This window comes from Ictalurus punctatus, chromosome 14 (genome assembly GCF_001660625.3).
Source record: "Ictalurus punctatus breed USDA103 chromosome 14, Coco_2.0, whole genome shotgun sequence".
Taxonomy (NCBI): Eukaryota; Metazoa; Chordata; class Actinopteri; order Siluriformes; family Ictaluridae; genus Ictalurus; species Ictalurus punctatus.
In genome coordinates, this window is record NC_030429.2 from 3,999,969 (window position 1) to 4,012,164 (window position 12,196).

At 42.8% G+C, this 12,196-nt stretch overlaps 1 protein-coding gene across 8 annotated transcripts in view; it reads left to right on the forward strand.

The window, feature by feature from the left end:
- The first annotated feature begins 7,816 nt into the window (after positions 1-7,816).
- Positions 7,817-12,196, forward strand: part of LOC108275438 (adaptor related protein complex 3 subunit beta 2) — a 58,659-nt gene continuing 54,279 nt past the window's right edge. For 5 of the 8 annotated variants that reach the window (XM_017486268.3, XM_017486267.3, XM_053685904.1 and 2 more), the window contains exon 1: positions 7,817-8,021. In XM_017486268.3, the coding sequence (XP_017341757.1) occupies positions 7,909-8,021 (113 nt within the window). In that variant the 5' untranslated portion in view covers positions 7,817-7,908. The remainder of the gene's footprint in view (positions 8,022-12,196) is intronic. The other 3 variants (XM_053685903.1, XM_053685902.1, XM_017486270.3) reach the window with 1 other exon arrangement.

Genomic DNA, 12,196 nt, shown 5'->3' on the forward strand with positions numbered 1-12,196 from the left:
ACGTGTGTATGTATCGTCTCAACACACTGTGAAGAGGACGGTTCGAGTGGGCAAAAAAACTCCAAGGATCACAGCTGGAGAACTGCAGAAGTTAGTTGTGTCTTGGGGTCAGAAAGTCTCCAAAACTACAATCTGAAGTCACCGACATCACCACAAGCTGTTTGGAAGGGTTTCAAAAAAAAAGCCTCTACTCTCATCCAAAAACAAACTCGAGCGTCTTCAGTGTGCCGACACTACTGGACCTTCAAATGGGATCGGGTTCTACGGTCAGATGAAACCAGAATAGAGCTTTTTGGTAATAAACACCAGAGGTGGTTTTGGAGCACACAGAGAGGGAGCTATATGGAAAGTACCTCACGCCCACGGTTCAATATGGAGGTGGATCTTTAATTTTCTGGGACTGTTTTTCTGCCAGCGGACCTGGACATTTTGTTAGGAGACATGGCATCATAGACTCAAATATCAACAGATATTAAATGAAAACCTGTGGGGTGAACTGAAGAGGAGAGTCCACCAGCGTGGACTTCGAAATGTGAAGGATCTGGAGAGATTCTGTATGGAGGAACGCTCTCAGATCCCTCACCATGTATTCTCCATCCTCATCAGGCGTTATAGGAGAAGACTCAGAGCTGTTATCTTGGCAAAGGGAGGTAGTGCAAAGTATTGACTAAAAGGGTGCCAATAATTGTTGCACACCTATATTTAACAAAGATATATTTTTTTGATAAACCTGTCTAGTGTTTGATATCCATGAGAGCAGAGTATTTTTGTGAATTTTTTTGAATTTTTCACAGCCTTCTTTGCTCATATTTACCAAGGGTGCCAATATTAGTTGAGGGCACTGTATATCCAATGTCATAAGCCTCTGACTGTGTAAGCAGCATGCACATGACACACGTGTCTCTGAAACATGAACATGCTTACATACTGTTGGCGGGTCAGAAATATGCTCCCTGTTCTTTGCTTCCCTTCAGGAAATTCCTGATGTTGAGCAAAGATCTCTGGATGAGAGAGAGAGAGAGAGAGAGAGAGAGAGAGAGAGAGAGAGAGAGAGAGAGAGATTGATTGTGACTAGTTATAATGAATGTTTTTGTGGGTTAATAGATACTGCTCATTCACGATTGGAGAAGGTGTGAGTGTCATGACTCACTTTACTGACTTGATTCAGTTTGTTTGAAGGAGCCATTTATAATGTTTAATTATAATTTTGCTTTTAATTTCATTTTATAGGAACAAATGCTGAAAATTAGCAAAATAATTTGTCAATAGAACAATACTATTTTAAGCTTGCACTTGAAGCTTGAAATGAAAACGTCTAGAAATAAGTTTAATGACTTTATATTTGGTTTATTGTTATCTTATAATAGGAAATAAGAAATTTGACTATTATACAGAAAATATAAGATATTTTGAAGACATTTCATATAATACTAGTTATACACAATGACAACAAAGTAAGAAAAGTATTTCAACACTTAAAATAATAGTAATAATAATAATTATCATAATAGTAATTGCCTCGCACCTCTGTGGTTGAGGGTTTGAATCCTGCCTGTGCCCTGTGTGCGCAGAGTTTGCATGTTCTCACTGTGTTTCTGAGATTTCCTCTGGGTACTCTGGTTTCCCCCAGTCCAAAGATATGCGTTGTAGGCTAATTGGCTTTTCAAATTGTCTGTAGTGTGTGAATGTGTGTGCGATTGTGCCCTGTGATAGGTTGGCACCATGTCCAGGGTGTCCCACGGCTCGTGCCCCGAGTTCCCCCTGTGTGGGATAAGCGGTATGGAAAATGGATGGATAATCATTATAATAAATAAATAAATAAATTTAACTGTAGTTCCCTGCTTGTTGGCATAATGTTTACAAAATGACTGCCAATGATGGCTTTGGGCTTTCATTCACAAATTATAAACACAATAATAATTCATATTAATTAAATAATAGAGTATAAACACAACAAACACAACAGATTGTTGAAAAAGACGCAACATAACTGAAATAGGGAACTGCAAGTATAATGTGTTTTTGATGATCAAATTGGTGCTAACAACAACTTTCATGTGTAATGTACTTGTAACTTAACAGCTTTTAAGTCCCCCGGATATCACACTGCTGAAGAGGTACAGACTCGTGAGGAGTGAACCTTCTAGAAATCTAGAACTACCCACCAAGATTACAGCACCCACCAATGAAAGAACTATAGTGGTGACAGGTGTTCAGTAGGATGCACACAGTGAACCCAGAAAACCCACAGTGAAACTGTGCATTGTTGAGCATTAGTTTCACTGTGCTGAAAAAAGATTAATAAATGACCAAAGGATCGATTCAGAGAACTTACATATATTGGAGAGCTGTATTTGATATTGCAGTTATTGCAGTGTGATGATAAATATTTTGTTTGTCAGAGTCACCTAATGATCAAAGTTTTTGACTGCCTACTAACTTGTGGTATTATGGGACTAAAATATACCTTTAAATATAACATGCATTTTGGTAATCCCAATGACAACACCAATTTACTGCACTTATTAACCACATGCCAACCGCCAAGACTCCCAGCCAGGATAAAGACTCCCAGCCAGGGTGCAGACTCCCAGCCAGAATAAGATTCCCAGCCAGGATAAGATTCCCAGCCAGGATAAAGACTCCCAGCCAGAATAAGACTCCCAGGCAGGATAAAGACTCCCAGCCAGAATAAGACTCCCAGCCAGGATAAAGACTCCCAGCCAGGATAAAGACTCCCAGCCAGAATAAGACTCCCAGCCAGAATAAGATTCCCAGCCAGGATAAAGACTCCCAGCCAGGGTACAGACTCCCAGCCAGGATAAAGACTCCCAGCCAGAATAAGATTCCCAGCCAGGATAAAGACTCCCAGCCAGGATAAAGACTCCCAGCGAGGTTACAGACTCCCAGCCAGAGTACAGACTCCAAACCAGAATAAGACTCCCAGCCAAAATAAGACTCCCAGCCAGGATAAAGACTCCCAGCCAGGGTACAAACTCCCAGCCAGGGTGCAGACTCCCAGCCAGGGTGCAGACTCCCAGCCAATGTGCAGACTCCCAGCCAGGATAAAGACTCCCAGCCAGAATAAGACTCCCAGCCAGGATAAAGACTCCCAGCCAGAATAAGACTCCCAGCCAGTGTGCAGACTCCCAGCCAGTGTGCAGACTCCCAGCCAGGGTACAGACTCCCAGCCAGAATAAAGACTCCCAACCAGGGTACAGACTCCCAGCCAGAATAAGACTCCCAGCCAGGATAAAGACTCCCAGCCAGAATAAGACTCCCAGCCAGGATAAAGACTTCCAGCCAGAATAAGACTCCCAGCCAGAATAAGACTCCCAGCCAGGATAAAGACTCCCAGCCAGAATAAGACTCCCAGCCAGAATAAGACTCCCAGCCAGGATAAAGACTCTCAGCTAGAATAAGACTCCCAGCCAGGGTACAGACTCCAAGCCAGAATAAGACTCCCAGCCAGGATAAAGACTCCCAGCCAGGATAAAGACTCCCAGCCAGGGTACAAACTCCCAGCCAGGGTGAAGACTCCCAGCCAGGATAAAGACTCCCAGCCAGAGTACAAACTCCCATCCAGGGCACAGACTCGCAGACAGGGTGCAGACTACCCGCCAAGATAAAGACTCCCAGCCAGGGTACAGACTCCCAGCAAGGACACATTCATAAAGTCATCTACCAGACACATCTACAGGAAAGCTCACAAAATCACCTCAGACCTCAGTCACTCAGCATACTGTTCTCCAGGTTACCATCTGGCAAACACCTTCAGATTTCCCAACCATGGACGAGACCAGAAAATAACTGTTTTTTTTAACCTGTCAGCTGTTGTGCTCCTAAACACCCCATAGACAGCTCATCTACACTCCCAGTGACACTAAATCACTTCACACCTTTTTTCTATTACCACTTGGTCACTTTAATTTGTCACTTTTCTCTTGGACACTACACTTGGATATTTTACACCTGGAAACTTTTCACTTGAACACTACCCTGTGTGTGCGTGTGTGTGTGTGTGTGTGTGTGTGTGTGTGTGTGGAGCGCTGATGGGCTAGCTCATTTTTCTAGCTGGATTACTGCTTATAATAGTGACCGCTCACTAGCTAGCTCTCTTATTGTAGTGACCTAACAGTTGGGCTCTCCTGCCAGACAAAAGAGGTCCTATTAAGGAGCCAAGTGTGTGTGTGTGTGTGTGTGTGTGTGTGTGTGTGTGTGTGTGTGTGTGTGTGTGTGTGTGTGTATGAAGCAGCTGGTTGATTGAGGATGTAGGAGGTTCCCTCTGCTCACTGTCAGGTCAGATTAATTTAAAATCACAACTGCTCTCATTAGCACTCCCCAACACGCATACACACTTTTGTGTGTATTTTCTTTGAGTCAGACCACTGCAACATCTGATGTAACCAATTGTTAACAAAATTCCCAAAACAATAACAAATATCTTTTATAGAGACAAACCCCAAAATTAGAGCTATATGTCTAAAAATTCTGGAAGGAGGTAATGATGCTGTGGGAATAATAATTATCTACACATTTTGACTCACATCTGATCAAATGTACTGGGGGTGGGGTGGGGGGGTTACATTAAAAGAGGGAGAAAATTATTATAATTATTATAATGATCATTTTCAGACAAATATTCTATAGCTCTATAGAATAACATCTAATTTGATAATGTTCTAAATATTCCAAATGTGTTCACTTCTGACAAGGATGAAGTTGGCCAATTTCAACAATTTCTTATCCACCAATTTCAACAAAATTAATGAAGTACATTAAATGACAAATTGAATTAAAATACAATCCAATATAAACAGCAAGAGTAGCACTCTGTATTCTCATATGCCAAGTAAAATTTCAATTCAATTCATCCATCCATCTTCTACCGCTTAATCCTTCTTCAGGGTCACAGGGGAACCTGGAGCACAAGGCGGGGTACACCCTGGACAGGGTGCTAGTCCATCGCAGGGCACAATCACATAGACACTCACACACCCATTCATACACTACGGACATGCCAATCAAACATGCAATCTACCATGCATGCCTTTGGACTGGGGGAGGAAACCGGAGTACCCAGAGGAAACCCCCACAGCAAAGAACATGCAAACTGCGCACACACAGAATTGAACCCTGGACCCTGGAGGTGTGAGGCGAACATGCTAACCACAATTTACAATTGTTTACAGAAATATATAAACACAGGATACGGATTTGAAGTGTGTGAATTTATCCCTATTGATCGAGCCGGTAGTGACGGTGGTGAGGAAAAACCCCCTAAGATGATATGAGAAAGAAACCTTGAGAGGAACCGGACTCAGAAGAGAACCCGTCCTCATCTGGGTAATGACGGATAGTGTGAAAGTAAAAGAAAGTTCATTATGGTTTTAACATGAAGTCTGTTTGTTGAACTAGTCCACTGTTCACTAAAGGAGACCTGAGTGCAAAACTGCATGTGGTAATTGCAGTCCCAAGGCCATCACTGCAACCGTAGTCCCAGCAACCACAGCGAGAACGTCCATGTGGAATTGAGGTCCAAAACTATTTCATGGTACTTCAAGAGGTACCGTCCTCAGCAATCTCCAGGCTGTAGCCTCCAGTTGAGGAGAGCTCCATCCAGAGGTAGGGCATCCGGACGGATCAGTTAGGTCTGGAGTGCAGAAAGGGTCAGGATCACTGTCATCTCAATATAAATCATGTGTGGCTCGACAGAAGGATATAAAAATGCTACAGTATTATTTCTTAGCGTATATATTTTCAAATGAGTACTGCAGAAAGACAATCTGAATCTCAACATCAGATCGCAGTCTAATTCTTCAAATACAGATCAATTTCAAGTAGAGATGTGCGTAGGACATTTTATTTTTTGCTTGTACTCGTCCACAGTAGTTTCTAATACTAGCTCCTTATGTACAATTTATATAAAATAAATCATTTATTCCGCAGTGAACCTAAACAAGATAAAGTACGGCACCCATGCTTTCATTTCAAGATCACTTTTGCATTTTGTTTAGAAAGTCTCTCAGCTGTCTTGCTCTGCTAGCCAGTAAATATCGCCATCTAGCGGCGACGTATTGTAAGTTTCCGTATTGTCATTCTGTGTAACTAGTGTGATTATACAACATTCATTCGAGCTTAAACTGGTTATTTCCTAGCCATAACACGATGTTGTTATAAATAAAATGTAATTAAATAAAATGTGAGTGTGGGTTATTGTGACTTCCGGCGAGAACCTGAACCGACAGGTTCAATTCGGCTTTATGCAAATCAGAAGCGGCAGCTGCGTAGAGCCGACCAATCAGAACACTAGTGCCAATGTGTTGTTGTCCGACTGAAAATAATGCTCCGCGTACATAGTTCCACCTGCCATACGTTCTTCCCAATATAATGTCACGATATTATACCCACAACAAAAACTCCAATTTGCACAACTGTAAAAACAAAAATAAGATCATTGTCGAGAATGTTTCCCCTATTGCTCTTGGTGAGATAAAAGCACGCAGCGTGCAGGAGTGCGTAAAAAAGATCCAAATACAAACAGCTGCTGTCTTTTTTTAATTCGACCATTCATGTAACACAAAGAAATCCAATATGCTGTATATTCTAGACTTTCCTGATGAAAAGATTATGGTCTCCAGTGTACAGTGTGCACTTCCCCTGAGTCACTTCACAATGAAGATAATAATCTCTTCTCTTTGTTCAGTCTGTCCTCAGTGGAGCGCTGGCGCCATCTAGTAACCAACAGCGGAACTGCTACTCAGTCCTTTGTACGGATGTCCAGCAAGATCAGATTCAGAAAAGTTGATTGTTTACAGAAAAGAGGTCAAAATATCCCTAAAGTGCATCACTCGTTGTGTTAAAACGTTTATATTGCTCAGTTTGTTTCTATCTGTACATGTTGAAGATTTACATCTTACCTCTTCATTCATGGTTTAACCCATATAGGCCTGATTCACCTTATTAATCAGATAATTATCTAATTAACATCCCTTCCTGTAGCAGAAGTGTGTGTGTGTTAGAGCAGGGTAAAGCACTAAAATATACAGGACAGGAGGGCTACTCCAGGACCAGGGTTTTTTTTTTTTTTTTTTTTTCTTTAACAGTTTTGTAAACTGTGTAAGAGTGCCCTGCTGAAGAAAAGACAAAAAACAAACAAACAAAATACAATAGTAACCATCACAAAACGTCTAATGATTTCCACTACAAATACCATTACAAACCATCAGCTAACCATTACAACCATTACCATTACAATAACCGCTTTGTTACTTTGTCGCTTTGGATAAAAGCATAAATGTAAATGTAAATGTAAATGTAATGGTATCCACTAGACATAACATGCCTCCAGTAGAGACCCACAGGTATAATTACAGTTTCCATTAAAAACCAGTCCATTATTTCCCAAATATCTAAACAAACTAATGGTCTAATTTAAAGCACCATGAACCTGACCAGACCAGATCACGGATGCTTGAAATCCATCGCGCACATTACCATTACGTTTTCCATTAAAACCAATACAATTCCCATTACGAGCATTAAACCCATTACAAATTCGCTGAGGGTTCCTATTATTGTTGTTGTTTTCCCAGCAAGGTAGTCCTGTCGTGTGTTTGTTTGTTTATGTTTTTGCACTATGTAGTAGATTTCGAGCCTCATTGTGTGTGTGAACTGAGTTTAAACACACTCTGTGGACGTGAAAGGTCTGTACGTTTCATTGAGCAGCTGGTTTTATTTGTTATTAAGGAGATAGGGAGGGGCGGGGGGGGGGGGGGCGCGATGATTGTCACGTGACTTTTGTTTTGCGCGCGTGTGTGTGTGAGATGGTGAGAGAGAGAGAAAGAGAGAGAGAGAGAGAGCGCACGAGCACACGCGCGAGCTCCCCTGCAGAAAGCGGTTGCAGTGATGTCCACCAGCTCAGCCTTTAACGATGAGAAAGGAGGCTCTTCCACCGCCGCAGAGCCCGAATACGGCCACGACCCGGCCAGCGGCGGGATCTTCTCCTCCGACTACAAGAGGTGAGGGAGTCGTTTTCATTCTCTGCTCTTTTTTTAAAAATTATTTTCATGTCATTTGAATGATCCTGGAGGGGGTTGTGGAGGAGGAGGAGGAGGAGGAGGAGGTGCGAGATGATGGCGACTTCCTGCTGCCAGATTGACAAGCTAATACCGTGTTTACTGTGTCCAGAGAGCTGAAAAATACCCGGATTGAACAATATGACCTTTGCTTAAACCGTTAAAAGCGGTTTGTTGGGAGTTGTGTGTCCGGAATGGGTTTGTTGTCATGGATACAGTGAGGCCTTATCGCTCGTGGGATTAGAATCTCCGTGATTTCGCCCTAATGCGAGTTAAATCCCTCCTTGTGTGTGTGTGTGTGTGTGTGTGTGTGTGTGTTGTGCAGGGTTTCAGGACTGCAGGGTGGACAGCTCTCAGAGTCGAGCCCGGGCCGCGTCCCAAACACACACACACACACACACACACACACACACACACACATTAGACTCACAACACACCAAGTCGCCATTTCATTCAGTCCCTGCTCCATGAAAGAGTGCTACTCCAGTAAAGGATGCTGCTCTGACATTAAAATGTAGCACTAGAGCGAACCACTGATCCACCCTGCTGTCCTGCTGAGCTACCCGACGTCCTGGTCCTTTCAAAGATTCAAAACCGCTGTGTAAACACACAGCACGCACAGGTTTATTATTCCAGGCTGCGATGCCCAGTCCAGTCGTACAGGATTGGAGTCCGGTGCAGTTTGCTGGTGTTTCTGCTCAGAGGAACCTCAGCAGATGTTTCGAGTGTGTCTTCGGACTGCGCTGGAGTCCCGTCCTGCAGGATTGAAGATGAGCATCCATAATTAAAGCGCTTGTTTCTGACTAAATGTTCAGGGACGCATCCTTACTACATGCCTTCTTCAGTGTCTGGGTTTAACACACACACACACACACACACACACTAGTGATAATCATGTACTTTTATGTACTGCACGTTTGGTGTTGAAACATTAAACCAGGGGCGCACGGTGGCTTAGTGATTAGCACGTTCGCCTCACACCTCGGGGTTGGATTCCCACCGTGGCCCTGTGTGTGTGGAGTTTGCGTGTTCTCCCCGTGCTGCGGGGGTTTCCTCCGGGTACTCCGGTTTCCAGGCCAAAGACATGCATGGTAGGTTGATTGGCGTGTCTAAAGTGTCCGTAGTGTATGAGTGAGTGTGTATGTGATTGTGCCCTGTAATGGATTGGCACCCTGTCCAGGGTGTACCCCGCCTTGTGCCCCATGCTCCCTGGGATAGGCCCCAGGTTCCCCGCGACCCTGAAAAGGATAAAGCGGTATAGAAGATGGATGGATGGATATTAATCCAGCAAAGGAAAACTATAGGGTTTGGGTCACCATCGTCTCCTTTCATTGGGGGTTATTATATTATTATTATTATTATTATTATTATTATTATTATTATTATTATTAAGTTAATAGGTTAATTTACATAGTGCCTCGGGGGCACAGTGGCTTTAGTGGTTAGCACGTTTGCCTCACACCTCCAGGTTTGGGGGTCTGAATCCCGCTTCCGTCCTGTGTGTGCGGAGTTTGCATGTTCTCCCTGTGTTTTGGAGATTTCCTCTGGGTACTCCGGTTTCCTCCCCAGGTCCAAAGACATGCGTTATAGGCTAATTGGCATTTCCAAATTTTCCATAGTGTGTGAATGCGTGTGCGATTGTGCCCTGTGATGGGTTGGCACCATGTCCAGGGTGTCCCACGCCTCGTGCCCCGAGTTCCGTGGGATAGGCTCCAGACTTCCCCGCGACCCTGTGTGGGATAAGCGGTACGGAAAACGGACGGATGGCTGGATGGACATATACACACCTTTCTTATACACACGGTCACTGTACAGCCCAAAATCACACAAAATACACACAGATATCGTTTGTATTTGGGGACAAAATACAAATCAATTGAAGTGAGAAGAATTGTGAAAGTGTTGAGAAAAGAGAAAGGTTTTTAAGCTGAAGAGATGGAGGTAAAGAGCTAAAACATCGGCCCCCCTACCGCTCGATCGCACACACATTAAAGTAAAAACCCTACGCTCACACGACAGCATCCCAGTCTCAACCAGATCCCAAGCGAACCTTTCTGGAAAGCTTTATTTAAAAACGTTTCCATCCGTATTTGTGTTTATCTATAACACATTATGTTCTTTCCAGACGATATATTCATATGACTCTACATGAATTACTGGTAAGTCACGCCGCATTGGATAAAGCCAGGCATTGTTGTTAAAAACATAAGAAATGTCAAGTGATATCATTCATTCTCAGAAATGTGTGAAACACTATGATGTGGTTCACAATGCTGTCCAAATGTCCAAATATCTGTCTTAACTGCTTTTGCGTTCGAACTTAGACTTAATTAATCGGCTTTTCTGTAAAATATGACCGTTCAAGATTGTCCTCATTAGTTAGTACGTTGGATCTGTTTTCTGCTCTGTTAAGACAGGATGTCTGTATCAGGTTGAAGAACCTCTCAATTTTGAGTCTGGTACATATTTACTGTATATATTGAAATATAATCGCACGATGTGTTAGTGCTGGAGGATTCACAGTACTTCCGTGGTACTAATTAATACGCACACACCGTCTACTTTATTAGGAACACCTGCACAGTCAGCTAATCTAATAGAACCAGCCAATCATGTGGCAGCTGCACAATGCATAAAATCATGCCGATACAGGTCAAGAGCTTCAGGTAATGTTCACATCAAACATCAGAGTGTTATTTGTGTGACTTTGATCATGGCATGGTTGTTGGTAACAGAAGGGCTGTTTGTTTGAGTATTTCAGAATCTCCTGGGATTTTCACACACGACGAACTGTAGAGTTGACACGGCATGGTGCGAAACACAAACAAACAAACAAAAAAACAGAGTATGTGACAGGTCCGCCTTGTTGATCAGAGGAAAATGGCCAGATTGGTTCAAGCTGCCAGGAAGGATTTAGGAACTCAGATAATCAGTCTTTACAGCCGTGGTGAGCAGAAAAGCGTCCCAGCATGCACATAACATCGACCCTTCAAAACAGTTTGGGTGAGTCTGTGCCCATGAGAGCCTCAGGTTCCTGTTCTTGGCTGATGGCAGTGGAACCTGATGTGGTCTTCTGCTGTTGTAGCTCGTCCACCTCAAGGTTTGATGTGTTGCGCGTTCTGAGATTCTTTTCTGCTCACCACGGTTGTAAAGAGTGAGTATTTGAGTTCCTATAACTACTTCCTGTTAGCTCAGACCAGTCTGGTCATTCTCCTTTGATCTCTCTCATCAACGAGGCGTTTCAGCCGGCAGACCTTCGGCTCACAGGATGTTTTTTGTTCTTTACACCATTCTGTGTAAACTCTAGAGACTGTTGTGTGTGAAATTCGCAGGAGATCAGCAGTTTATGAAATACTCAGACCTGCCCATCTGATACCAACATCAATGCCACGGTTAAAATCACTGAGATCAGACTTTTTCTTCATTCTGATGTTTGATGTGAACATTAACTGAAGCTCTTGGCCATGATTGGCTGATTAGATAACTGCATGAATGTACAGGTGTTCCTAATAAAGTGGATAGTGGGTGTACATTATATTGGTGTTTTATGGGGAGCATTTGATGATATCAAAATGTGTGTTGGTAAACTGGCCTCAGTGACACAAAAACGAAAGATATATTATTGCAGATTAATCAGGTGATTTTGTTCCCATTTAAAACAGCAGTGCTAGTTCCTCTCTTCACCAGGAGAGAGCAGTAAATATCAAGTTAACGGTGCATATAGTGCTGTTTTACATGAACAGAGATCTGCCTTGAAGTGTTGGGCGCAGTATACATGGCAGAATCCCCGGGATACAGGTGCATCTCAAAACATTTTTCTGTAATTTAATTCAAAAAGTGGAACTTTCATTTATTCTAGATTCGTTAGACATAAAGTGAAATATTTCAAGCCTTTTTTTTGTTTTAATCTCGATGATTACAGCTTACAGCTGATGGAAATCAAACGTCCAGTATCTCAAAATATTACAATAAAGAATTTATAATACAGAAATGTCGACCTGAAAAGTATGTTAATTTATGTGCTGATACTCGGTCAGGGCTTTAATACTTTTGGAGGAATTACTGCATCGATGCGGCGTGGCATGGAGGCGATCAGCCTGTGGCACTGCTGAGGTGTT